This window comes from Bos javanicus, chromosome 25 (assembly GCF_032452875.1).
Source record: "Bos javanicus breed banteng chromosome 25, ARS-OSU_banteng_1.0, whole genome shotgun sequence".
Classification (NCBI taxonomy): Eukaryota; Metazoa; Chordata; class Mammalia; order Artiodactyla; family Bovidae; genus Bos; species Bos javanicus.
Genome location: NC_083892.1, coordinates 25,895,754 through 25,920,482, shown reverse-complemented (window position 1 = coordinate 25,920,482; position 24,729 = coordinate 25,895,754). Strand labels below are relative to the sequence as shown.

Below are 24,729 nucleotides of genomic sequence, written 5' to 3'. Positions count from 1 at the left end.
TCAAGTTTAAATAAGGGTAGGTAGACATGAATAGGTTGGTGCCTACTCAAAGAGACCAGGCACCTGACCTGGGCCCAAGCTATAACTGTTTGACCAGTATCTCCAGGAATATCCAACATTTAGCCTGTTTTATGTAGCATTTTGCTAAGCAATCGAAATTAAGGGATGCTCCTTGGAAGAAAGGAGCATCTAGGACAAACCTAGACAGCATATTAAAAGACTTCACAGGTCTGTCTAAAAGCTGTGGTTTTTCCAGTGGTCATGTATGGATGTGAGAGTTGGACCACAAAGAAAGCTGAGCACCAAAGAATTGATGCTTCTGAACTGTGGTGTTGGAGAAGACTCTTGAGTCCCTTGGACAGCAAGATCAAACCAGTCAATCCTCAAGGACATCAGTCCTAAATATTCATTGGAAGGACTGATGGTGAAGCTGAAGCTCCAATATTTTGGCCACCTGATGGGAAGGGCTGACAAACTGGAAAAGACCCTGATGCTGTGAAAGACTGAAGGCAGGAGGAGAAGGGGACGACAGGATGAGAAGGTTGGATGGCATCACCAACTCGATGGACATGAATTTGAGCAAGCTCTGGGAGCTGGTGATGGACAGGGAAGCCTGGTGTACTGCAGTCCACGGGGTCGCAGTCAGATACCACTGAGCAACTGAACTGAACTGAAACAATCATACAAAGCTCACTAGGGTAGCTTTCAGTCCTTTAGTTTCTCTACCTTGCTCACGTTGCCACAGCAATGCTTTAAGAGCTCTTCCACCATGTACCAGAGATGAACTCTTGAGGCCAGAGAAGTACTCTCAGTTCCAATGGCTCAGGGATCACTCCCAAGCTCATGTATCCTGGGCTTCAGCTCCATTTCTATATCCCCCACCCTCCCAGAGTACAGATGACACAAGACACACAGGCTGTCTTTCTATTCACAGAACGGTTTATTGACCTACCTCACCTGGCTGGCCACACGGCCCTTGGGCCAGGGGAAGTATCAGTCTAGTTGCAATTCGGCTGGGCCACAGCCTCTGCCCTGCAAAGAGGGCCGCAGAGGCAGGAGAGAACGCTGGCCAGTGCAGCCCTGAGCAAAAGAGAGCCCCAGCAGAGATCCAGACTCAACTCCACTTGATGTTCTTGTCCTCCTCGGTCATGGCCGGCGTGTCAGTGACGAGGCCGGTGCCGATGGTCCGGTTGCCATCCCGCAGGGTGAAACGCTGGCCTTTCTCTAAGATCATTGGCTGCCGCAAGATGAGAGTGAGCTTCAGGTCCTCCCCGGGCATGGCCAGCTCCTGAAAGGCAGAGACAGACCATGCGTGTTTCAGGGCATCTTCACTTCCTGTTGGTTACCAAGGTTAAAGGTTATGGGAAAATGCAGCAGGGTGATTCCTTCTGGGGAAACTTCTGTCCCAGCTGTTAGGCATATGCAAAGGCAGAAAAGGACTGATGGGACTTCCTTGGTGGTCCAGTGGTTAGGAATCTTCCTGTCAATGTAGGGGACATGGATTCAATCCCTGATCTGGGAAACAAGATCCCACATGCCGCAGAGCAACTAAGCCCCTGTGCCACAACTACTAAAGCCCACGTGCCCTAGAGCCTGTGCTCTGCAACAGGAGAAGCCACCGAAATGAGAAGCCCATGCACTGCAACTAGAGAGGGGCCCCCACTCTCCCAACAGGAAAGCCTGTGCAGTGCAACGAAGACCAGGGCAGCCAATAAACAAACTATAAAGATAAAAATTTTAAAGGACTAGCAATTAGTGTCTCTAAAGTTTTTCTTGAGAAAAAAAAAATGTTTATAAAATTTTGGGTTATGCAGGTCTTGGGCTCAAGACTGCTTTTGAGCCTTTACGTAAAATACAGTGGGACTCTCTACTATACGAACTCTGCTGGGGAATCTGTGGGTCAGGGCTAACACAGCTAAGAAACCCTGGGTGAGGATTCATTCCGCCTGAATCCACTGATCTGACCCTTCCATCACCAGCTCTCCCCTTGCATCATCAGCCAGGCTTTCTTTACCAGGGAAAAGTCACCCTCGCTGCCATATACATCATACCTTCCCTGGAGGCAAGATGATCCGACAGGCCATGTCCCAAGTCAGGGAGAACATGACAGGCATGAAGTGGGATACAAAAGGCTTGTGGCGGCCACCCTCTTCCTTGGTGAGGATGTACACCTGTGAGAGGGAGCATGGGTGGAGCCGGGCCTGGCTGGAAGCACCGGCCCTCCACAGCGCCTGCCCACCATCACCTGGAGCCCTCACCTGTGCCTCCACCTTCTGGTGAGGCTGGATGGAACCTGGCTTGGCCATGACCAGGCCACGTCTCAGGTCCTCCCGCTTCAAGCCTCGGACCAGGGCCCCAAGGTTGTCGCCCGCCTCTGCCCTATCCAGGCTCTTGTGGAACATCTCAATGCCTAAGAGAGAGGAGACACGCGGGAGAAGGGTGTGGGGGCAGAGGGAAGGCACGGGGGCCGGGGGAGGGTCTGCGGGGGGAGATGTCATCCTGGAGGCTCTGGGTCCCAAGGCCGCCTCCTGTACCTGTCACCACAGTGCGAATATTCTTGCTGTGTCCCAGGAATTCACACTCGTCTCCTTTCTTCAAAATGCCACGTTCGAGCGTGCCTGTCACCACTGTGCCCCGGCCTGGGACGGAACAGGACAGGGCATCAGGGACACCGGATGAAGCAGCAGAGAGGGGAAGGGAATGCGGTGAGCCAGGTCCTCACCGGGGATCGAGTACACTGACTCCACGGGCAGCAGAAAAGGCTTCTCCAGGTCCCGGGTGGGCACCGGGATGTATGTGTCCACAGCATCCAGTAGCTTCTGCACAGACTTCAGGCCTAGCTCAGGGTCACGTTGCTATGAGCGGGAGGTGACAAGACTCTGAAACTTCCATTCTGTTCCTGTTACTGGCCCAGAGCCAGGCCCCGCAGAGCAGAGCTCTGGGTGCCCATCCAGCCCCATCCCCAGCCTGACCCCGCCTTCACCTCAAGGGCACAGAGGGCAGAACCGACAATGATCGGAGTCTCCTCCCCTTTGTAGCCAAACTCAGTCAGCAGTTCCCTGATCTCCAGCTCCACCAGCTCCACCATCTCAGAGTCCTGCACAGCGTCCGCCTTGTTCACATACACCACCACATGCTCGACGCCAATCTGCAGGTAAGAAAGACACACAGATGGTGTCCTGAATGGCCCACCACCCCACCCTCCTTCCACCCTTTCCCAGGCTCTTGAGTACCTGTCTGGCTAGCAGTAAGTGTTCTCGGGTCTGGGGCATGGGGCCATCATTGGCTGCCACCACCAGGATGCAGCCGTCGAGGGGGGCAGTGCCTGTGATCATATTCTAGGGAGAGAGAGGAGAGGAAGTAGTGCGATTCCACACCTCCCCCGCTCCCCAGCCACCTAGCTAAGCACAGACACTTCTTTACCACCTGGTATGACTGGTCAGGCCCACAGATCCAGGATTTCCAACCCATACATCTCAAATATCTTAACCTCCTCCCCACAATCCTAACATTTTTCCTGAGGGGGGCAGTTCCCAAGCCCTGTCCCCAGTGGCTCTCTCACCTTAACGTAATCTGCATGACCCGGGCAGTCAGTGTGGGCATAGTGGCGGGCGGCTGTGCTATACTCCACATGAGCCGCATTGATTGTGATACCTCGGGCTCGCTCCTCTGGGGCGTTGTCAATCTCTTCGTACTTCTTAAACTTGGCCCCACCTCCCTCCGCTAAAACTAAGGGAAGGAAGGGAACACACTTTTCAGTAAGGCCCTTTCCACTTTAGAAAAGGACTGTCTAGGAGAAGCAACCTTCCAAGATACCCTCCCTCAACTCCTGGGGCTAGTAACTTCAGGTCAGAAAAAAAGGTTATAGAGCCTCAAGGGCTAGCCCTGTGACTTCTCTAGGCTAACAGTTCTGCTTACAGGGCACCTTCCCAGGGCTGGAGGGAGGCCACTGCGGGGGGTCCCCCAACTTATGCATCAAAAACTTCGTGTTCATGGGAAATGTCTTCTGCATCCTGCAGTGTACTGTCCGCCCGATTTCTGGCGCCTTGTGCCCTGCTAAGTCACTTCAGTCGTGTCCAACTCTGTGCGACCCTATGGACTGTAGCCTGCTAAAACTAAGGGAATTCCCGGAAAGGAACACACTTTTCAGCAAGGCCCTTTCCACTTTAGAAAAGGACAGTCTATGGACAGGCTCCTCTGTCCATAGGATTCTCCAGGCAAGAATACTGGAGTAGATTGCCATTCCTTTCTCCAGGAGATCTCCTCGACCCCAGGGATCGAACCGGCGTCTCTTACGCATAACCTGTATTGGCAAGCGGGTTCTTTATTACTAGCGCCACCTGGGAAGCCACCTGGCGCCTTGGGGCCGCACTAAACATCTAGGCAGGTGCTCCGCGGGCCCCGCCCCCCTGGCTCCAAGTCCCACCTGCAGAGCAGGCGCTGCTGGAAGCCCCCCACCCCAACCCCACTTACTTTTCGTGATGGCCGCGGTCAGGGTGGTCTTGCCATGGTCTACATGGCCGATGGTACCCACGTTCACATGGGGCTTGTCACGCACATAGGTCTTCTTGGCCTCCACAGCCAGGCCACGGCACAAGACGGGCAGTGCCTGAGCCTTCAGCGGCCGCAAAAGACCCTGCAATAGTGGTGCCGGGCCGGCGCCGAGACCTGCCGGGGCAGATGCCTGGAGTCACCGCGCGGGTCTGAGCCCGGCAGCTCCCGACGACCCCCACGTGAACCCGGGCTGCCATGGCCCTCCCCGCCCCCTCACCGCTGAAAAGGGGCGTCGCGCGCAGCAGGGTAGCGGCCGCCATTGTGGTCGTACTGGCGCCGTAGAGTGTACCGAGCACCGGCGCTGGCGCGTGCAGCAGGAAAAGGGCAATTGAGAATGGAAGTCGCTTCCGGCGGAAGTTAGGGCCGAGAGGGCAAGTCTGGGCCCCTCTAGCCTCCAATCTCTATGGCCCTATCAACTTCCGGGCGCGCGACCTAACTCGTCCAGGAAAGTGCTGATGGTGTAAGGGTGGGGAAGCTTTCCAAGGCGCCCTCCGACCTCGCGGGCTCAGGAGCCACGCAGTTCTCTCTGGTGGCGCCGGGCGGCGATGTGGAGCATCTCATAGCGCGCCTACGCCCGGGAGGCTCATGGGCGTTGTAGTTCCCAGGGCCGTAATCTGTGCTGGCACGTATCGTGGGAGGGCGAGGCCAGGTCCGGAGGGACGGTCCAGGCGTTCTTGAAACAGAGGCAGCGGCCCCGGCGTGGGTGACTCCAGAACGTCTTGGCCCCGAACCACTTGGAGTCCAGTCCGACCCGCCGCGCGGGTCTGACGACAGATCTGGCGGCCTTGTGTCGCAGCTGGAGGTAGGACCAGCCGCTGCGGCCAGGCTGAGGGAAGACTCCCGGGAACCTGTTGGGCGTGGGTCTCTAGTGTGACCCACCTCTCTCCTAAGCCTTTGTTTTCTTATCTGTAAAGTGGGAATAGTATCTATTTCACAGGAAGATCGTGACATCTAGCTCTGAGAGGAAATGAGCTGGGCAAGAGACAGAAAAGCCCACAGTCTTTGAGACACCCCCACACCCCGGCTCACAGCCTGCGGGGACAGAGTTTCCTGCCCACCCCTGTCGCCCCTCAGCAGGCCAGAGAGTAATTCTCTCGACCGTCGGTCAACCCACCTAGTTTTACAGATGACCAGGTGAGAGACCAACTTCTTGTGCCTTTAAGGGCAGCCTGAGTCTGTCTTGTTCCCGCTGTGTCCCTGGCACCTACCACAGGGCGGGGCACTCAGTGAGTGCTCAATTAATGTCTGTTGACTGAATGAATGAGTGCAAGGATAGTAAATGACCTTTAACTTTCTCATCCATCATCTCATCACCGTGGGATGATAATAGCAGCTGCTTAACCTTGATTAATGTTTCCGAAACTCATCAGCTCCTAAGACTCAGTTGATGGTGTCTGTTTCAAATAGATTCCTTAATTCCTCCCTTGGAGATTATGATTCAGTAGTGTCTGGGTACAGACAAGAAAACCATATTTATTTTTAACACTCTTCTTAAACTCAGAGGAGTTTGGGGGACTCAGAATTAGAGCTTTTCATGGTTCAGGCGTTGTGCTTCATATTGCGTCACATTCAGTATCACATTCAATGTTATCCTGTGTGATAGGACCCCATTTTATTAGTGAGAAAACTGAGCATCAAGGTAATTAAGGAACCCAACCCAGCTAAACTCCGAAAAAGTGTGCACTTAGCTACTTCACCATACTATAATTTAACTGTCATTTTACAATGAGAAACTTCCTAAGACTTCCGTCTTCCTGGCCCTCTAAACCCATCAGCTTTGATGAGGAAGGGCTTGTACAATATGAAAGGGTTCTCCTTGTCCCCAACCTGAACCTCAGTCATTCCACTTCTAGAAATTTATCCTAAGACACTGTCAGCCACTACCAGGATATGAAATATTGGGGGCTGGTACTTAAATTAATGCTTTCTTTTTTTAGTGGTGCTATATTTATTTTAATGTGTATTAGTTTGAAAGAAAGGCTGGCATTGTAAATGTTTAAAAAAATGTTGAATCAATTAAAAGAAACACTTGGTAGATAAAATGGGTGATATGAATATATGGCAAATCTGGGGAGAGGTGTATATGAATGACTGAAATTTGCAAAACACAGTGCTCAGAAGAGTCCAGAGGGAGAGAGTTTTTGTAGAGCTGTTGACTGTTGCACCCTATGTCACAGGAGTCTTGATTTGCAGATAACAGAATTTACATGGGCTGGTTGGAAAATTGTGTCAAGGTGGTAGGCGGCCTACAGAATTGTGGGGTGGGCTGGAGAAACAGATCCTAAGCCATAGGTCTGATCTGACCTGCTAAGAAAGCCGCTTCTACCGCCACTGCCACCAGACACTAAATGCCAGGACTTGGACTTGTCTGCAACAGCTGCTGCTCATGGTCCTGCAACCACTTCCACATCAAGAGAGTGACCTTTGGGACTTCCTGGTGGTCCAGTGGTTAAGAATCTGACTTCCAGTGCAGGGGACTTGAGTTCAAGTCCAGATGGGGAACTAAGATCCTACAAGCTGCAGGGCAACTGGGCCATGTGCCACAACTACTGAGCTGGTGGAGTGCTCTGGAGTCTGTAAGCTACAACAAGGATCCCGCCTGGCACAACTAAGACCCGACACAGCCATAAATGAATAAACATTTTAAAAAGAAGGAGACACCGAGGAGACAGACCACCTTCTGACTCTGGGAGTTGTTGCATCAGGATGGGAAGCCTGGAACTATCATGCCCATCATGCTCCCATCCATGGTGAAGCCAAAAATCCAGAAGTGGGCAAAGCAAAGAGGATCTTAGAAGCCTGGACTCTACATGGTGTGAGATGACAAGTATCTTTATTGTTTAAGGCAGATAGTGTTAAGAGTTGTCTGTTACTTGAAGCCAAATACACCCTAACAGTTAAGTCTGCCTTACAGCACTTGGACGTATTTCTTGGTGTCACTTGTCTGAGACTAAGTGACTTGAGTAGGGTGAGGACTGGGCTTCCTTTATGTCCATATACTGTGTGCCTGGCCACAGCAGGCCTCTGTGCATATTTGCACTTGAACTGTTCACGAGCCTTCCAAATCGAAGGGTGCTACCACTGTGATGCTATGAACCTAACATACCCCAAACAGGACACTTTGTTTCTCCCCTACTCTCCTTACATATCTGAATAAATGGCACCACCTTTGTCCTTTCCCCCACCCCTACATCTGTCCATTACCCAGTCCCACTGGTTCTCTCTCCAAAATAAATCTCAGTGTGACCGCTTCTCTCTCCCCTGTCAACACTGGGGTTCAAACTGGGATCATCTCTCGCCTAAGTTACCTCATGATGTCTCCAGTGGGTCCTCCAGCTTCTGTCCTTATTCTCGATATCTGTCAAATCCATCTTCCACACGACCAGATCAGTCTTTAAAATGTGAATCAGAAATGAATCCTCCCTCAATGACTCCTTAGTACACGTGGAATAAAATCCAAACTCCTACTTTAAATGGGTGAATTGTATGGCAGGTAAATATATTTCAGTAAACATATATTTTTTTGGTCAGTAAACATAAGAAAAAAAAGTCCGACATCCTCCCTACGGCCTGTGATCTGGCATGGGCATGATCTAGCCCCTGTCCACCCCTCTGATCCCCATCTGGTACTTTCCTCTCACTCTCTCCAGCCACACTGGGCATCCTTCTGTTCCACAAACACCCCACGATTGCTTTTACCTCAGGGTCTTTGCAAATGTGCTTTCCTCTTCCTGGAAGGTTCTTCCCCGGAGCTTTCCCCATGGCTTGTTCCTTCTCATCTTCCAACCTCACATGTCACCTCTTCTGACACCCTCTTACCAACGGTCCTCTTATTTTCTTCATAGCACCTAAGTATCCAAAATTATCTTAGTAGTTGGCTTGTTTGTTGGGTTTTGTTTTTTGTTATTTTTTTCTCTCTCACCAGCTCATGATACTAATAACTTATTTTTTATTTTAGGAATAGTTTCTAACACTTAGGTCAAGAAACATTTGTTGAAGGAAGAATTTGTTGAATCATTTCAGTTGATCATTCAGTGACGCATTGTGTTGGGCTTAAGTTTCTCAGTGTTTTCAGTGGAAAGCAAATTTTGTATTCACATTCACTTAAAAAATACAAGTGAATCACTATAACTTCTGAGGCCTTTGCTTTATAAAATGGGGGTGAGTGAAGAGGCTAAAATTTATGATCTGTAAGGATTTTTTGTAGCTGTTTAACTTCTAAAAGGAGGTGGGTCTGCTGTAATTGAAATGGGTTCTGGGCTGACCTATAACTTAGTAGCAAATTGGGGACTAGGACTTAAAGCCTTGTCCTTGATACCACTCAGCAGACTTATTGGAAACTCAGGGGCATCTTTCACTCTTTTCAGGGGCTCACAAGTTACAGACACTTCTGTCACTCAGGATATTCCAGCCAGCCTGGCAGTGTTTCCTCAGAAATCCCTCTGGACATTCTCCTTGGAATTCTGCCTTGGCCGGGTCAGCATCACCCCCCTCCTGGACCACTGCACCCATCTCCTCTCTATGTCCAGTCTCAACGCTCCCATACTGGCCCTGATTATCCTTCCAAACACAGAACTCCGATCACACTCATATCACTCAGATGTGAGTGGAGACATTCCAGTTGGAAACACTCTGTGAAGCTCACACAAAAGCTGCTAAATAAAAGGCACTTGAGAGGCTGCCTCAGTGCCTTGGCCTTGCGTAGCTTCTTAGAGGGGGCTACACTTTGGAGCCTGAAACCAGAGGAGGAAGACTGGCAGAAGCAGGGGAATGGCGTGTGTAATACCTACGTGTAATATTACGTAGAGACAAGCCTACATGAAGGTGGAGTGTGTTAGCTGTCAGATGTTCTGACTGAGCAAAGCATGATTTGTTTGGAGGGGCAGGAAGTTCTGGCCAAAACACCAAGGCTGAATTTGACGTCTCCATCTCATGGGGTGGGGGAGGGTCCAGATGACCTCCGGAAGCAACCGGTAAGCAGCCACTTTCCCCTCAGGGAGAGACTCTGGTTTTCCTTTGAAGAACCACCCTCTGCTGTGCTCAGCCCATCCCTACCTCAGGTGATTGATCGGTCCATGATCCAGTGTTTACCAATCAACCTAATCTATCCTTCATGGTCACAACTGTCCATTCAGGGTTAGTATTGTGTTTCAGCCCCCACTGGTGACCTGAAGTTCAGTTCCGGCACTTACTGCCCAGAGTTAGCAGAGACCCCACAAGGTAAGGGCTCACTCCACAAGACTGCCCCCACTTCAGATGCCAGCTGCAAGTGGGGTCCCCTGGCCATCTATCCTTCTTGCCAAGCACCTACAGATCCAGGAGTGTCCGTGAGCCCCCTCAGGTTTGATAATTTGCTAGAATTCACAGGGTACGGAAAAGCACTATACTTACATTTTAGTACAATTACGATTATATTTTATAATTAAGGATATGTCAGGAACAGCTAAATGAGGAGCTACATAGGGAGAAGTCCTGGAGGGTCCACATAGACTTGGGGCATATCACTTTCCCCACACATCAGTGTCTTCACTGACGACAAGCCCCACCGAGCTTCAGTGTCCAAAGTGTTTATTAGTACTTTAGTATTTCAGTACTAGTATTAGTATTAGTATTTCAGTATTCAGTATTAGTATTTCAGTACTTAGGCACAGTGGAGTAAATCACTGCCATGTGACTGAACTCAATCTTCAAGTCCCCTTCCCTCTGGAGATGAAACTGGCTCAAAATCTCAACCCTCTAATCATAAAGTTGGGGCTTCTGCTGACCAGCCCCCAACTTGAAGCTATGTAGAGGCTTGCGATTAGTCATTTCATCAGCAAAAACTCAGGTGTGATCGAAGGGGTTCACAAGTAACACACTTCTGTCACTCAGGAAATTGCAGGAATTTTAAAAGTTCTGTGCTAGGAACCTGCAACAAAGACCAGACAAATTCCTTATTATACAAAAGATGGGCACTGGGTGACCCAAGCTGAGCTGATGAGATGTAGCCCTACTTCACTTGAGCTAGAATTATTGGAAAAGCTATGATCTATCTCTGCTGGGACCGAAGCTAGTAGAATGTAAGCTTGGAACTCTGGTGGCCATCTTGCTCCCTAGGAGGGGGCAATCTGCTTGAGAAGGAAGATAACCCAGAGGAAAGCAGAGCTAAGAGAGCAAGTTCACATGGACCCTGTTTGAGCCTCTGGCTCTTGCCATGCCTCGTGTCATTCTATCTCTGATTTTTTTTTTTTTTTTAGCCATGCCACATGGGATCTTCTATGCCACATGGGGTCTTCCTAGACCAGGGATGGAACCGTGCCCCCTGCAGTGGAAGCACAGAGTCTTAACCGCTGGACTGCCAGGAAAGTCCATACCTCTTACTTTTTAATTCTGTGAACCAACAAACTCCACCTCTTTTAGGACCTTAAATGGACTAGGGGAAGCAGTGGTCCTATTACTTGTAGCTGAAAGCATCCTTAATATTACATCCCCTGTTCCTAAGGAGGAAGAAGTGTTTTGCTTTTCACATTAACAGCTTGCTTAACCTGGGCTCTGGACCCATCCTTCCCCTGGGATGGTAATTGAAACTTCACTCCTTCAATTACCATCCCTTCTACTGGCTCCTTTCTCCTAAGACTTCAGACATAAAATCCAGCTTCCCTCAGGATATAAACAAACAAGCAAACCTTTCCATCCTCTACAGCCCTCCGTATCTCCTTCCCTTTTTGGCCAAACTGTGTAGCACAGCTCTTCACGTTCCCACCCCCACTTGTTCACCTTCCATTCATCCCTCAGTCTGCTACCATTGGCTTCTGCTTCCTTCACTTCCCTAAAAATGACTCTCAAAGTCACTAAGCAATCTAAGTCAGTGTTTTCTATAGGAGACGAGAGCAATGCCCAGTCCCATGGATCCCTTATCATTTGTGTATGAAGTGTTTGCCCAACCACCCCACCCCACCCAATTATGCGCATGCACATGCTCTTATTACCACACCCCCTGGTCTTTGGTCTGTGGTGTTTTTCATACAATTAGACCTTCTAGATGTTTTTTCTTTTTCTTGAGAACTGTCCTGTCCTCAGGCTACTGGAAGCTTTGCCTTGATGAAGTGCCTGAGAATTGACGTCTCCCAGGGGAAGCCCTAGTTAACCGCTGAAGAATGCTGGTACAGGAAAGGCCCAGCTCCCTTGTTTCTGGATAAATCTGAGTCACAACTTACATCCAGAACTTCCCTGAGGAATCAAGCTGAACTACTCTCACACGTTCTCTGAGATTACACATTCTCTTGGTTTCCTCTCCTGCCCCTCCCACTCTTTTACTAGTTTCTCCTGGTAGCACTCTAAAAAAAAATCACTGGCACACAAATTCTCATCTCTGGGTGTGCTTCTGGAAAACCTGATCCAAGACATCATCTCGGCACTTTCTACTCTTTTTTTTTTGGCCTGCCCGTTAAATGTGGTTTGTTTCCCAAAATTAAGTTCTAGGCCCTATTCTCTCTACAGGTAATACCAGGACAATCTAATTCATGTCCATGCCTTTAACCACTACTTGTGTCTGATCACGGATCACACTGCTCAGACTGTAGATCTGTCTCTGGTGGACAGCTCCACCTAGTCGTCCTCAGACATCTCTTACACCAATACAGTAAGTCATTAGGCACATGTGACTATTTTAATTAACTAAAAAAACTCTTCAGTTCCTTAGTCACACTAGCCACATTACAAGTGCTCAAAACCCACATGTGGCTGGTGGCTACCATACTAGGCAGTCCTGACAGAGAACATTTCAGTCATTGCACAGTTTATTGGACAGTTTAGACAATATTTCCAAACTTAAGTCATCATCACCAGCCCCTTTCTGTATTCCTCACCTTGTCTCTCTTCTGGACAAAAATGGGCCAACTACAGAGAAAGGGAGTGTGAACCTGTCAGGGAGGAGCGGGGTGATCACAGAACTAGAGTCCTTTCCACTGACATCTTCTGAATTGGAAAGATGGATGGACAAAGATGGTGACGAAGACCTTAACAAAGGCCACCTGGTGAGCTGACGCTAATTCGGCTAGAGCTGGGGGAGAGATGGGGACTAAGACTGGCTAGGCCAAGACTTTGTGTTTCAGGAATATCAAGTGATCCAAGCCAATCAGCTAAAGTCAGTTCTGGAAATTTTACTGCAAATATCAGAGCAAAAACATGCCCCTGCAAGAGTTGCTAGGCTATTAGGACTTAAGATTGGAGCTATAGAAATCTATTTTGCCACTAAGGGAGGCACGGGGAGAGCTCAGTCTAGAGGTGAACCACAGGTTACTGATATCTTTTGGCCCTTTTATTCAGCTGTTCCTGAATAAACTTGATCCATTCTTTTTAATGGCTTGAGTCCAAAGAGTCCCTTATTGCTTAGGCCAGTGGAGCTGGGTCAATGAGAGATCTGAGTGACTAGGATCTCATCCTGCTCATGATTTCAACTGCCCTCTACACCTTAATACCGTCTCAATTTCTGTATTTGGCCTTGATGTCTCTCCTGAGCTCCAGACTGTGTGTCCAACTGTCTCCTGACGTCCCACAAACACGCCCAAAACTGACCTCATTATTCCTACCGCCCCCACTTCCAGTTCCCAAGCTCAGAGATGGAATCTCCTGGAACATCCAGTACTTTCGTCAAAGAAACCACCAAGGTCGTAAGTTCAGGCTCCGCCTCCTCTCAGGGCCTCACCAAGGTCAGCCGCATCTTCCCTCCCCCAGCTCCTTGGGGGCGGTGTCCTCGAACCCCTCAGCGGCCCAGGACGGCGCTCTAGGCTGCGGCGGGCCCTTCAAACAGCCTTCCCAACTCGCTGGTTTCCGGTACCTGGCTCCTCTAGCCTCCGTCAGGCCCCCGAGACTCTACTCCACTAAAGTCCCTTTGCTATGGTTGACAGCTCCCCTTTGTCCCGACTTTCCTCCGGGAGGATGTTCTGGTAGGACCCAACCCCTTCTTATGGCTGCTCCTGCCGATCCTGGTAGGCGCAACTGGAGAAGTCACTGAGCCCTCCGAGACTCACATACTCTCCGCTCTGGAAGGGCTGCACGGAGTGGGAGGATGGCGGAAGTGAGTGTGAAGGTGCCCTTCCTTCTCCCCGCTCTTCTCTATGGTCGCTTCCTACGGTGACGGAAAAAAAGGGGGTCCCGGCGCCTGCGCAGAACCGGGCTGGGAGCTAGTCGCGGAGGGGGGGTGGGGCAGGAGCGGGAGCTGCCGCCGCCGCCGGAGCTAACCGCGGGGACCGAGATGCAGGTGGGACCGGAACCGGAACCCCCCTCTTCAAGTCCCTCTTCCCTCTCCGCGACCCGGCCCCGACGCTTGCGAGGAGCCCTGGGTGGGGGCGGGCGTGGGGGGGTCTAGAGGCAGGAGGGGCGCCCGGCCCCGGAGAGTGCAGCAGACAGGGCTGCTTCCTTGGGGGCTGCGGCCCCGGGGAATGGGCGGGTAGAGGGTGTCCGGGGAGGAGGGTCGGGTCGAAGTGGATTGACCACCGGGTCCGGAGGGTCCGAGCCAGGAGCGGAGCCTGCACCCTCCACCACCCGCCCTTCGGGAAATATCAGAACTGAGCCAAGAGGCAGGTGCAGTGGGAAAATGTATCTGAGTCCCGCTTGACGAAAGAGAAACTGACTCACCAGCTTAGGGCCCGCAGGGTCAGCGGGCCTGAAGGGGGGCTTGGTCTGCCTGTGGTGCAGAGGGTTGGGTGGGCCGGTGTGAGCTGAGGTGGCCTCTGCCTGGAGATTGGGCTCTCTGCTGTGTCTACACCTCTTGGCTCGGTTCCCCCGTGCTCCATGACTCTTTAATCTCCTGGCGTCTTCTCGTTGGTTTGGAATTGCCCCTATGGTTGGAGCCATCTCAGTGTGTAGGGTCCAAGCCAAAGAGAAAGGGGAGGGGGCGCTGACCTGGGTCTGAACAGGAGTCTGGGGTTTGGGGAGATTTGCCTGAACTGCCTTCACCCCCTTCTTGGTGCCAGTCATCTTCAAGTATAACATGGGGGAGGAACACTAACAGAAGAGCCATGGGTTTGTAAATTCCCTGCCCAGCTTTGCCACTTGCTAGTTGTAAGACCTTGGGAAGGCTCTTCCTTTTGCTGATTTCTCTTTGAGAAAATCAGAACCCCATAAAGATAGTAATAACGACTGTCATTTGTTGTGTGCTTACTTTGTGTCAAGCCGGGACACGTCCTGTTTAATTCTCCCAACAGTTCTAGGGCTTAGGGATCATTAGTCCTGTTTTATAAATACGAAAACCAAAGCTCAGAGAGGACGTGTAATTTGTTCAAGATCACCCAGCTAATAAGTGGCAGTGATGGAATTTCATCCTAAGTCTAACTCCAGAGCCTATGGCCTTAACCACCAAGCTAACCAGCCTTTAGGGCACACTCCTCTGTGAGAGAAGAGGAAGGTGAGAAACCCAAGGCCCCAGCTCCCTGTTTTGTTTTACTTTGTGGCCAGCAAAGACTCGCCCAGACCCAGCCCACACTGCTGCTGCCTCTGGGCCCCAGGCTGGAGGGCCACCCAAGAAGTGGGCTCTGGCCCTTCCAAGCCTTCCAAATACAGTGCTTGGTTACTGGGCCCTGGGGTTGGCTTTCATCGGTCTGTCCTTAATGAGCAACCTCCGTCCTCAGTGATGGACCGTGGGAGGCAGGGTCTCTTAAGCTCTGCAGGCCTGGCTCCCTTGCAAGCTGGGGCAGTGAGGGGCAGTGGCTTGAGACTGGCACAGTCAGTGCCTGGGGACGAGGACTATGCAGTGGGAAAAACAGGAGACTTGGAGTTCTGAAACTTTCTGAGCTCCGGGTTCCTCTTTTGTTACAGAGGTTGTTAAAACCTCTCGCAGGGAAAGGTAAGAATGGCAACTGGGAAGCAGGTGATAAATATCAAAGGATCATTTTAGAGAAGGGAGGGAACGTGGAACAGATTCCTGTTTAGAGGAAGGCGCTGTCCAGCGGTCCATCACACCTGGAGCTGAAGCCAGGGAATGTGGATCGGGGAGACAGCAGGGGGAGGGGTGCAGGCTAGACATTGGAGTAGGGGGGCGGTTGATTGGCTGGGGCTTGTGGGGCGCAAGGACCTGGGGAAGGGCAGGGAGGCAGTGTGGTGTGTGTTCCAGTTGCACTCTAAGAAGTCTAGACCAGAGGAGGGGGTCTGGCCCCATCCCACCTCAGCAGTGACTCCATATATGTGCCTCTTCCTTCTGCAGCTGCTGCCGCTCACCCCGTGTCTTCTGGCCGCTTCTCTCTTTGCCGCCCCTCCCCACAGGCTCCCCCTCTCCACCTCCTGGGGGCCATCATGAATGGTGCCCCTTCCCCGGAGGATGGGGCCTCGCCCTCCCCTCCCCCGTTGCCCCCGCCGCCTCCCCCGAGTTGGCGGGAGTTCTGCGAGTCCCACGCCCGGGCGGCCGCCCTGGATTTTGCCCGCCGTTTTCGCCTCTACCTGGCCTCTCACCCCCAGTACGCGGGGCCAGGGGCCGAGGCCGCCTTCTCCCGCCGTTTTGCCGAGCTCTTCCTGCAGCACTTTGAAGCGGAGGTGGCCCGGGCCTCCGGCTCCCTGTCGCCACCCCTCCTGGCTCCTCTGAGTCCTGGTGTGGAGGTCCCGCCACACGACCTGTCCCTTGAGAGCTGCAGGGCGGGCGGGCCCCTGGCTGTGCTGGGCCCTTCTCGCTCATCTGAGGACCTGGCCGGCCCCCTCCCTTCCTCGGTCTCTTCCTCTTCTACAACCTCCTCGAAGCCGAAGCTCAAGAAGCGCTTCTCTCTCCGCTCAGTGGGTCGCTCGGTCCGCGGTTCGGTCCGCGGCATCCTGCAGTGGCGGGGGACCGTTGACCCGCCCTCTCCAGCGGGGCCCCTGGAGACAGCTTCGGGACCCCCGGCGTTAGGTGGGAACAGCAACTCCAACTCCTCTGGCGGGGCTGGGACTGTCAGCAGGGGACTGGTCAGCGACGGGACGTCCCCCGGGGACAGATGGACTCACCGTTTTGAGAGGCTGAGACTCAGTCGGGGAGGGGGGGCCTTGAAGGATGGTGCAGGCGTGGTGCAGCGGGAAGAGCTGCTGAGTTTCATGGGGGCTGAAGAGGCTGCCCCTGATCCCGCCGGAGTGGGCCGGGGAGGAGGGGCAGCGGGGCCTACCTCAGGGGGAGGGGGACAGCCTCAGTGGCAGAAGTGTCGCTTGCTGCTTCGAAGTGAAGGAGAAGGAGGAGGAAGTCGGCTGGAGTTCTTCGTACCCCCCAAGGTGAGGCCCAGCAGAGGTGGAGTGGCTGGGAGCAAGGGGTTGAGCAACCAGGGTGGTGGCTTGGCCCGTATACCGAGCTATGCTTATTTGTTTTGTTGTTTTTTTAAATAATTTGTATTTATTTATTTGGCTGTGCTGGGTCTTCGTTGCTGCGTGGACTTTTCTCTAGATGCAGCAAATGGGGGCTACTTTCGTGGTTTGCAGGCTTCTCACCGCGGTGGCTTTTCTCATTGAGGAGCACGTGGCTCTCGAGCGCTCCGGCTTCCATAGTGTCGGCTCGCGGGCTCTATAGAGCACAGACTCAGTAGCTGTGGCGCACAGACTTAGTTGTCCCGCAGCATGTGGGGTCTTCCTGGACTAGGGATCAAACCTGTGTCTCCTGCACTGGCAGGCAGATTCTTTACCACTGAGCCACCCGGGAGGGCCTGGGTTTTTTAAAGCTAGCTCCTGACTCTGGATTAGTCGCTGTGGGCACGACAGAGAAAGCAGTGTTACTTGTCTAACTCCCTTTGGGTGTGGAAGGAAGGCTGAATCTCTCTGGAGGGAGGGGTACGATTGTCTCTCCGCACCAACAGTCTGGGTCTTGTTCTCTCTCGTGACCTAGGCATCTCGGCCTCGACTGAGCATTCCCTGCTCCACCATCACCGACGTGCGGACAACCACAGCCCTGGAGATGCCTGACCGGGAGAACACCTTTGTGGTTAAGGTAGGAGGCCTGGGCTCCCTGCCCTCTTGGAGCACTCACGTTAGAGAGAAAGCTCTTTTCGGAGATTGAAGCAAGGGATACACATGCAAGGAAGGGCACAGATGCCAGGTGCCTTGAGAATGTGTCCCCAGGGCGGCGGCTTTTCTGGGAGGGGGGTGAGCAGGAGGATGTCCTTGCTCCTGTTAGGGTTGCATTAGGGCCTTGAGACCTGGAAGTGGCCTGTGGGCCTCCTCTCGTCCCCATAGGTGGAAGGCCCCTCGGAGTACATCCTGGAGACAGCTGATGCGCTACATGTGAAGGCCTGGGTGTCTGACATCCAAGAATGCCTGAGCCCGGGGTGAGGAGCCCGACTTCTGTCACTGAGGGGCCCAGGGGTGGGGGTGGGGAGCAGCTGTCCGCCTCTCCGAGGTGACTTGTCCTCCCAGCACCGTTTTCCCTGTCTCTGCAGACCCTACCCTGCTACCAGTCCCCGCCCCATGACCCTCCCCCTGGCCCCTGGGACCTCCTTCCTGACAAGGGAGAACACAGACAGCCTGGAGCCGCCCTGCCTGAACCACTTGGAGAGTCTGCCCAGCCAGGGCCTGCTGCTGGGACCCAGTGAGAGCAGCGACCGCCTTTCGCAGGGTAAGGGTGGGGCCTCAGAGAGCCGAGGACCCTGGGACCTGCCATGCAAGCCCCCCAGCTGGGAGGCCTCGGGCCCTGGCCCTCTCTCCAGGCTCCGCTGTGCACCTCAGCTGCCACCCACCAAACATTTGACTTTTGTCCCTGAACAGGCCCAGCCACGGTTTACCAGTTGGAACCATCATCATCACTGCCCTGACCCAAGCCCCAAGCCAGCCCTTCTCCAGCATTCTATCCCCGCCCTTTCACCTTCTCCATAAGCCTTGTGCTGGCCACCACTCTGGCCGGAGATAATGGTTCTCTTCTCAAGCTCGCAGAACACTGTGTACATCTTTGTTGTGTTCTTACTCTGACCTCCACGCATATGTTGATGGTACTAGGATTTCTTTTGAGTCCCAACTTCTAAACACATGTACGCTGCCCGCACACATAAACACCAAAAGACGTGTCTACCTGGCCCCAGCTCACCTTTCTAGACTCCACTACACTCTTCTGATTCCCCATTCCGAGCTCCAGTTTCACTGTGCCTTGCACACAGCCTGAGTAAAGAAATGTATTAAAGAATTTAGGGACCAGAATGGGCTTTACCAGGTCTTCAGTTCTGATCACCTCATTTCTCAGGCAGCTAAGAGCAGAGAGGAGAAATGGCTTTTCTGAGGTCATCCGAGGATCACTGACAAAGACAAAGGCTATGCCAGCTTGTTCCTGAGCCACAGCGCCCTGCACCCCGCATATTCCTGTTCTCTGAGCACTAATATGTAGGACGCGCCTGTAGGCTCCTGCCTGCTGCTCAGCAGACACTCAGGAACTCCTAGTACATCCTCGACCCTGTGTTAGGCTCTGGGCGGGATGAGGAGCTCAGATCTGAGTTGACATCCCTCCTAAAAAGCAGGGCTTCGACCTGGTGAGCCTGAACAGCACCAGCAGGAGGCCTTGGGAACTCGGGAGGAAGAGAATCAGGGAAGGTGGGCTAGATGAGGAATTCTGCACAGAGGAGGAGAAAAGAACATGGCTTGGAGAAAGGAGATGGTGCAAGCCGAGACCTGAGATGGGGAGAGCCCTGGACATCTGAAAAAGTTAGGTGGGGTAATTGGGCTAAATCAGAGGACACAGGAATACAGGATAACATGAAGATCAGGTTGGTTAGGTTGACAGAATTCACAGGAGAATCTTTGATGCCACTGAGAGTTGAGGGCTTTGTCCTGTAGACAAAGTACCTATTTTTAATGTGAAAATACTTGAGGGGTTCTACCCCCCAATTCTGCAACTATAGAGTTGCTGTAATTTCAACTGTTGATTCAGAAGAGATGTGGGCACATTTGGATTCTAAGACCTTGTTGGAATCATTGCAGCCCTTTCAGCAGTGTGTGAAGCATAAGTTAGGAGCCACCGATGAGAACCATCAGGCTCAGTGCCTGAAGAAGGAGCCAGCATTTCGGCCGGCTGATGCCAGTGCCCACAGGGTAGCCTGGCCGCTGGGGAAGTGGGTCCGGCAGACCAGTCCTCCCAAAAAGAAGCTTCAAGTTCTCAGTTTTGCTCTCCCCTTTTTCTTCCAGGGGCCTACGGAGGCCTGTCAGACCGCCCCTCAGCATCCATCTCCCCCAGTTCTGCCTCCATCGCCGCCTCCCATTTTGACTCAATGGAACTGCTTCCCCCAGAGTTGCCCCCCCGGATCCCTATTGAAGAGGGTCCCCCAGCAGGGACCGTTCATCCCCTCGCAGCCCCTTACCCACCCCTGGACACTCCGGAAACAGCCACAGGTACCAGAGGTGTGAGTGTGTGTCTGCTTCCAGGCCTGGTGCCCAGCTGCCTGAAACTCTTGTCTTGGGATCCTCAGGGGTCCGACCTGGGGGGCTTGGGAGTTACCCGTGAGGGAAGAGCAAGGCTTCTCTTTGGGATCGGGGTGGCTTCCCTGACACCCGGTTTCCTTCCCTCTTTCCTGAAGGGTCCTTACTGTTCCAAGGCGAGCCAGAGGGAGGCGAGGGGGACCAGCCCCTCTCAGGGTATCCTTGGTTCCATGGGATGCTTTCTCGACTCAAGGCCGCCCAGCTAGTGCTGGCTGGAGGCACTGGCTCCCACGGGGTTTTCCTGGTACGTCAGAGTGAGACGAGGCGGGGTGAATATGTCCTCACTTTCAACTTCCAGGGCAAGGCCAAGGTGAGTGCCTGAGGAGGAGGCTCCATTGCAGGCAGCGGGCCTGCGGGTCTAGTCGGGGAATGCTGCCATCGGGGGAGGAGGGTTCTACGACTGGTAGGGCTCAGGCTCCCGTTTTATCCCGCTCGTCCCACCCTCAGCACCTGCGTCTCTCGCTGAATGAGGAAGGTCAGTGCCGAGTCCAGCACCTGTGGTTCCAGTCCATCTTTGATATGCTCGAGCATTTCCGGATGCACCCCATCCCCCTGGAGTCTGGAGGCTCCAGTGACGTTGTCCTTGTCAGCTATGTCGTGTCCTCCCAGCGACAGCAGGGTGAGCAGAGCAGGTCTGCAGGGGAGGAGGTGCCCGTGCACCCAAGAAGTGAGGAGGTGTGTGTGCCAGCGAGACGGGGTGGGGGGCCCGAGGAGGAGAGCGGGGGCAGAGGAGATGCCTGTGTGTTGGGTCTCTCGGGGGAAAGGAGCCCATGGGGACGTAGGAAGGCAGCAGGCTCCATGCTGGAGCTGGGAGGAAGTGGAGAGCTGGGTTTCGCGCATTCCCATTCCATCGGCCCGTCTGTTCCATCGTCTGTCTGTCTCCTAGACGCGTCCTCCCTGGCCTTGTCTCTGCCCTCCATCACAGCCTTGCCTTGGGCCTGCCCTTCTTGGGGGTGCTCGGTCTGATCCCCCTCCCTCCTCCCTTGATGTCTGATGTCCCTGTCTGATCTCTCCCTTTTCCCCACCCCCAATGTCCCATCTGTCCCCACGTTGCCCCTCCCCTACCCCCCCAGGCCGGGAGCAGGCCGGGAGCCATGCAGGGGTGTGCGAGGGAGATCGATGCTACCCCGATGCCTCCTCCACCCTCATGCCCTTCGGAGCGAGTGACTGTGTGTAAGTGTGGTCCTCTCACCGCCGCCCATGATCCATCTTCCATGGATGGGGGGATTGCTCAGGAGACGGGATCTGGGGGAGATAGCACATGGCTCCGGGGACGGGATGAGCGAAGGGGAGGCTGCTCCAAGACCTTGCCTCCCTCCACCATCAGTCTGTCTTCTTACCGTTCCTATCCAGAACCGAGCACCTCCCATGACCCACCCCAGCCCCCTGAACCCCCTTCATGGACAGATCCCCCACATCCTGGGGCAGAAGAGGCGTCGGGGGCGCCAGAAGTGGCGGCAGCAGCAGCCGCAGCAGCCAAAGAGAGGCAAGAGAAAGAGAAAGCGGGCAGTGGAGGGATCCAGGAAGAGCTGGTCCCCGTGGTTGAGCTGGTCCCCGTGGTTGAATTGGAAGAGGCCGTAGCCCCAGGCACGGAGGCCCAGGGAGGCGCTGGATCTGCTGGGGCCCCGGGGGTGACCCTGATGGTGCAGCTCCAGCAGTTACCACTAGGGGGCGACGGAGAAGAAGGGGGCCATCCCAGAGCCATAAATAACCAGTACTCCTTTGTGTGAGACACCCTACCCCACCTTCTCTCTTCTTGCTCCCTAGCCCACAGTTGGTGAGATTGGGGCTGGGCCGAGACACAGAGGAGCGGTGGGAATCCCCTCCCCACATGCTTCCTGACCCTTGACGGCCAAGGGCATGTATGTTGGTACAAAAAGTTTCAAAAGCCCTAACTCCCCAGTTCATACACTACAGGTGCCCCATCCCCTGGGCAGGGGATTCAGGCTCCATTACCTCCCTACGGGGCTCTATGGCCAGCCCCACCCCTGGGGGCCATTTCCCCATTAACCACCCCTCAGCCCAAGGAAGGGTGAGGGGGAAGGGCTGTCAGTTATATTAAGGTGGTTGTTCTTGTTGTTTTAAACAAAATGGAGAAGCATAACTAAATAAAAGGGTTTATCTCAGTTCCATTGTGATGGCTGTGGCCAGTGTTTGCAGTGGGGGGCTGGGACAGGCGGGTCAGGAAGGTAGCCCACTCTGTTGCCAACTTCAGAGCTGAGAGGCCAGAGGTCTGGGTCAGCTTGAATCCCTGTTGCTCCCAGACCTGAGCTTTTGGCCCATTGCTCCCCGGGGGGCTGTCCTGTTTCTTGAGGGTTAAGTGCGGAGCCAAATCATGCTTCTCGGGGTCTCCAGCCAAGTTAACTTGATGGGACAGGACCGTGTACAGCAGGATCGATGATCTCCAATCAGTTCAGACCTTCCTACTCTGAATTCTTCAGTTAAGGCTTCTTACCCTGGGGAGAAAGCAGGCCAGGAGAGATTGTGAGGGGCTGGGCTAGGGGCACGGTGGCTGTGTTGGGAGAGATTGAATGTGGCCACCACAGCCTAGCTGCAGAGAGCCCCAGGGGCAGGCTGACTCACCTCTCTTCTCAGAGCCAAGCTGGAAAGCTGAAGGCTGGATGATAAAGAGTGCTGGCTTCACTCTGGCCTTTGCTTCTCATTTGTGGTGTGTCCTGGGCAAAGTGTAACCTCTTTAGGCCTCAGTAGCCTCATCGGTAAAATGGGAAGGTTCATCTAGGTTGAAGCCACTGACATGATTTACTTGGCCTGAATGATGTTTCCGTTGGAATTTCACATAAAAGTTCAGATCACTGGTTCCTCCCCAAAGTCAGAAGATCCAGCCTCACGTGGTACCCGCCTTCCACATCTGCTCCATGCCCACCAGCCCACTTTACTCCCAGGAGGCGCCTAGCTGGGCCTGTGAGTGTTTGAATTTGTGACATCTCCCTCTCCTCCCTGTACCCCTCCCCCCATAGCACCCAGGCTCTGCTCTCTGGACTGAATTGCGGCTGTGCTCTCCTCCAACTGAGGGCACCCCTGGGCTTCCCAGCTCTGCAGGTGCCAACAAGGAGGAGCCGGGTTCTGAAGAATCCCACCTGTTCTGTTGGCCCTCTCCCTCCCCCACCTCCATCTGGCTGGGCCCCTTCCCCTTCTGCCTCCCACTTCCCCTCCCGGGCAGTGTGGAGGCTCACGCCCCTCAGCCTCTGCCCCCACCTCCAGGAGGCCCTACCCATGCTCATGACCTTGCTATTCTGGGCCTTGCGTCCTGTTGGGAGATGGACAGGAGACAGCTGGGCTCACGGGCCACCCAGCCTGGGGGCTCGCTGGGGGAAGCTCTCCTGGTTTGGTCTCATCCCTGGGGCTCCCCCAAACCTGGGCCTCAGGAGCCTGGGGATAGAATTGGCCTTGTAGAGGGAGGGGGATGGATTGGGGATCTGGATGCTGTGTTCTCAGAGAGGTGGCGAGAGAAGGCTGTGGCGCCCCAGGGTAAGCAGGAGCTCATCGTCTCCTAATCTAGCAGCAACTGGTGCTGCGAGGCTCCCCCTCCCCGCCCCCAACCCTGCCACCCTTCAGGGCCTCGCCTTCTGAAGGTGAGTGGGCGAAGAGTACCAGGACCCCCTCATTCCCCCTCCCCCACCCCCCCAAGATGTGTATGTCTTGGCTGGAGGAGCCTAAGAGACTTTCTCTCTAAGCTTGTCTACGGATGTTTCGGCCGAAGTTCCGAACTGATGGGGAATGGCCAGGCTGTGCTTCAGTGGTCCCTCAGAAGTCCACCATTCCCATTCTCAGCTCCAGCCCTCAGGATGGGATGAACACCTTCCAACTCTGGGCCTGGAGACCCTGGCATAGTGGTGTGTGTGTGTGTGCGGGGGGTGCTCCAAAAGAGCATGCGCCTCCATCCCCGTTCACACCCAGCCTCCCTGACGGTGATCTTTTTGCAGCTCTTGGCTGGTGGCTTTCCCTTCCTGGCTGCCATTTCCTCTCGGGGAAGTTGGGGGAGGCAGAAATGAATCACCTTAAAGGGCCTCGTTGGCAGCGGTGCCCTGCAAAGCCTGCGTCCTTCCTCAGCCTCATGGTCTGAGGCCCTTGAAGCCACGATCTGTCCAGTCTTCTCCCCCTTCTCCTTGTCTGGGCATTCCTGTTCCTTTAAGACAGTGCCCCTGTCACTCCTCCAGGTGGTGGCGGGGACAGGCCAGCCAGCACCGAAAGGCTTGATACTGGCCTAAGAAGGTGGGTGCTTGCCCAGGTGGGGGTGCCTGGTGATGTGACCCCCAACACGCATACCCCCTTGTCTGAGCCCCCCAAACTCCCCCAGGTCACCACAGGATTCTGCTTCAGGGAGGGTTATTGGACCCATGAAATGGGGGAGGCAGGGAGCACCGTGTCCTTAAGCCACCCGAGAGGCCACCCTCCCCCCAAGTGCAGGCAGAAGAAAGGATGAGCTGGTGGGGGCGGCTAGATCCTGCAGTGCCATCCACCCCTGCTGGCCTACCCACCCCCAAAAGTGGGGCTCCCCTTTCCTTTGCCCCACTGTCTGCTTGGGAACTTGGGCGCCAGACAGGGAAGCAACCGTGAGAACCCTTGCAGCGGTCCATGTGCCTCACTGTGCACTTAGGAAACTGAGCCCCAGACAGAAGGACTTGAGGCCAGGGCTGCTTCCACGAGGCTGCTGCTTCACCTCACTGACCTCGCACCGTTCTCTCACGGAACCTTCCTCGTCTCTGCCCCCGTTTCCTCCCCTGCCCACGCCCCACGCCACCCTCTGTCTGCTCCTCCCGCTGCTACCCTAGT

The 24,729-nt window shown here is 54.0% G+C and overlaps 2 protein-coding genes and 1 long non-coding RNA gene across 8 annotated transcripts; 1 reads left to right on the top strand and 2 right to left on the bottom strand.

Moving 5' to 3' along the window:
* Positions 1–917: 917 nt before the first annotated feature.
* TUFM (Tu translation elongation factor, mitochondrial) lies at positions 918–5,115 on the bottom strand. The gene is made up of 11 exons (XM_061401222.1): positions 5,056–5,115; positions 4,772–4,955; positions 4,474–4,668; positions 3,563–3,729; positions 3,234–3,338; positions 2,984–3,148; positions 2,723–2,855; positions 2,535–2,639; positions 2,259–2,410; positions 2,052–2,171; positions 918–1,288 (listed from the first exon to the last, which is right to left on the bottom strand). Exons 1-11 carry the CDS (start codon positions 5,113–5,115, stop codon positions 1,115–1,117), a joined length of 1,560 nt encoding a protein of 519 aa, XP_061257206.1. The 3' UTR covers positions 918–1,114.
* An 8,413-nt stretch (positions 5,116–13,528) lies between these two features.
* SH2B1 (SH2B adaptor protein 1) lies at positions 13,529–22,061 on the top strand. Of its 6 annotated transcripts, none has more exons than XM_061401527.1 (10): positions 13,710–13,795; positions 15,737–16,761; positions 17,366–17,467; positions 17,713–17,804; positions 17,916–18,091; positions 19,645–19,848; positions 20,034–20,245; positions 20,383–20,554; positions 21,009–21,108; positions 21,289–22,061. In XM_061401527.1, exons 2-10 carry the CDS (start codon positions 15,826–15,828, stop codon positions 21,305–21,307), a joined length of 2,013 nt encoding a protein of 670 aa, XP_061257511.1. In that variant the 5' UTR covers positions 13,710–13,795; positions 15,737–15,825; the 3' UTR covers positions 21,308–22,061. The 6 variants fall into 6 exon arrangements, with proteins under 6 accessions (XP_061257509.1, XP_061257511.1, XP_061257510.1 ...); XM_061401526.1 differs by having other exon boundaries at positions 20,383–20,610; XM_061401525.1 differs by lacking the exons at positions 13,710–13,795; positions 21,009–21,108 and adding an exon at positions 13,529–13,612.
* On the bottom strand, positions 22,041–24,672 carry LOC133238437 (uncharacterized). The gene is made up of 2 exons (XR_009733529.1): positions 22,519–24,672; positions 22,041–22,391 (listed from the first exon to the last, which is right to left on the bottom strand). It is a non-coding gene; the product is annotated as an uncharacterized LOC133238437 (long non-coding RNA).
* Between the last annotated feature and the right edge of the window lie 57 nt (positions 24,673–24,729).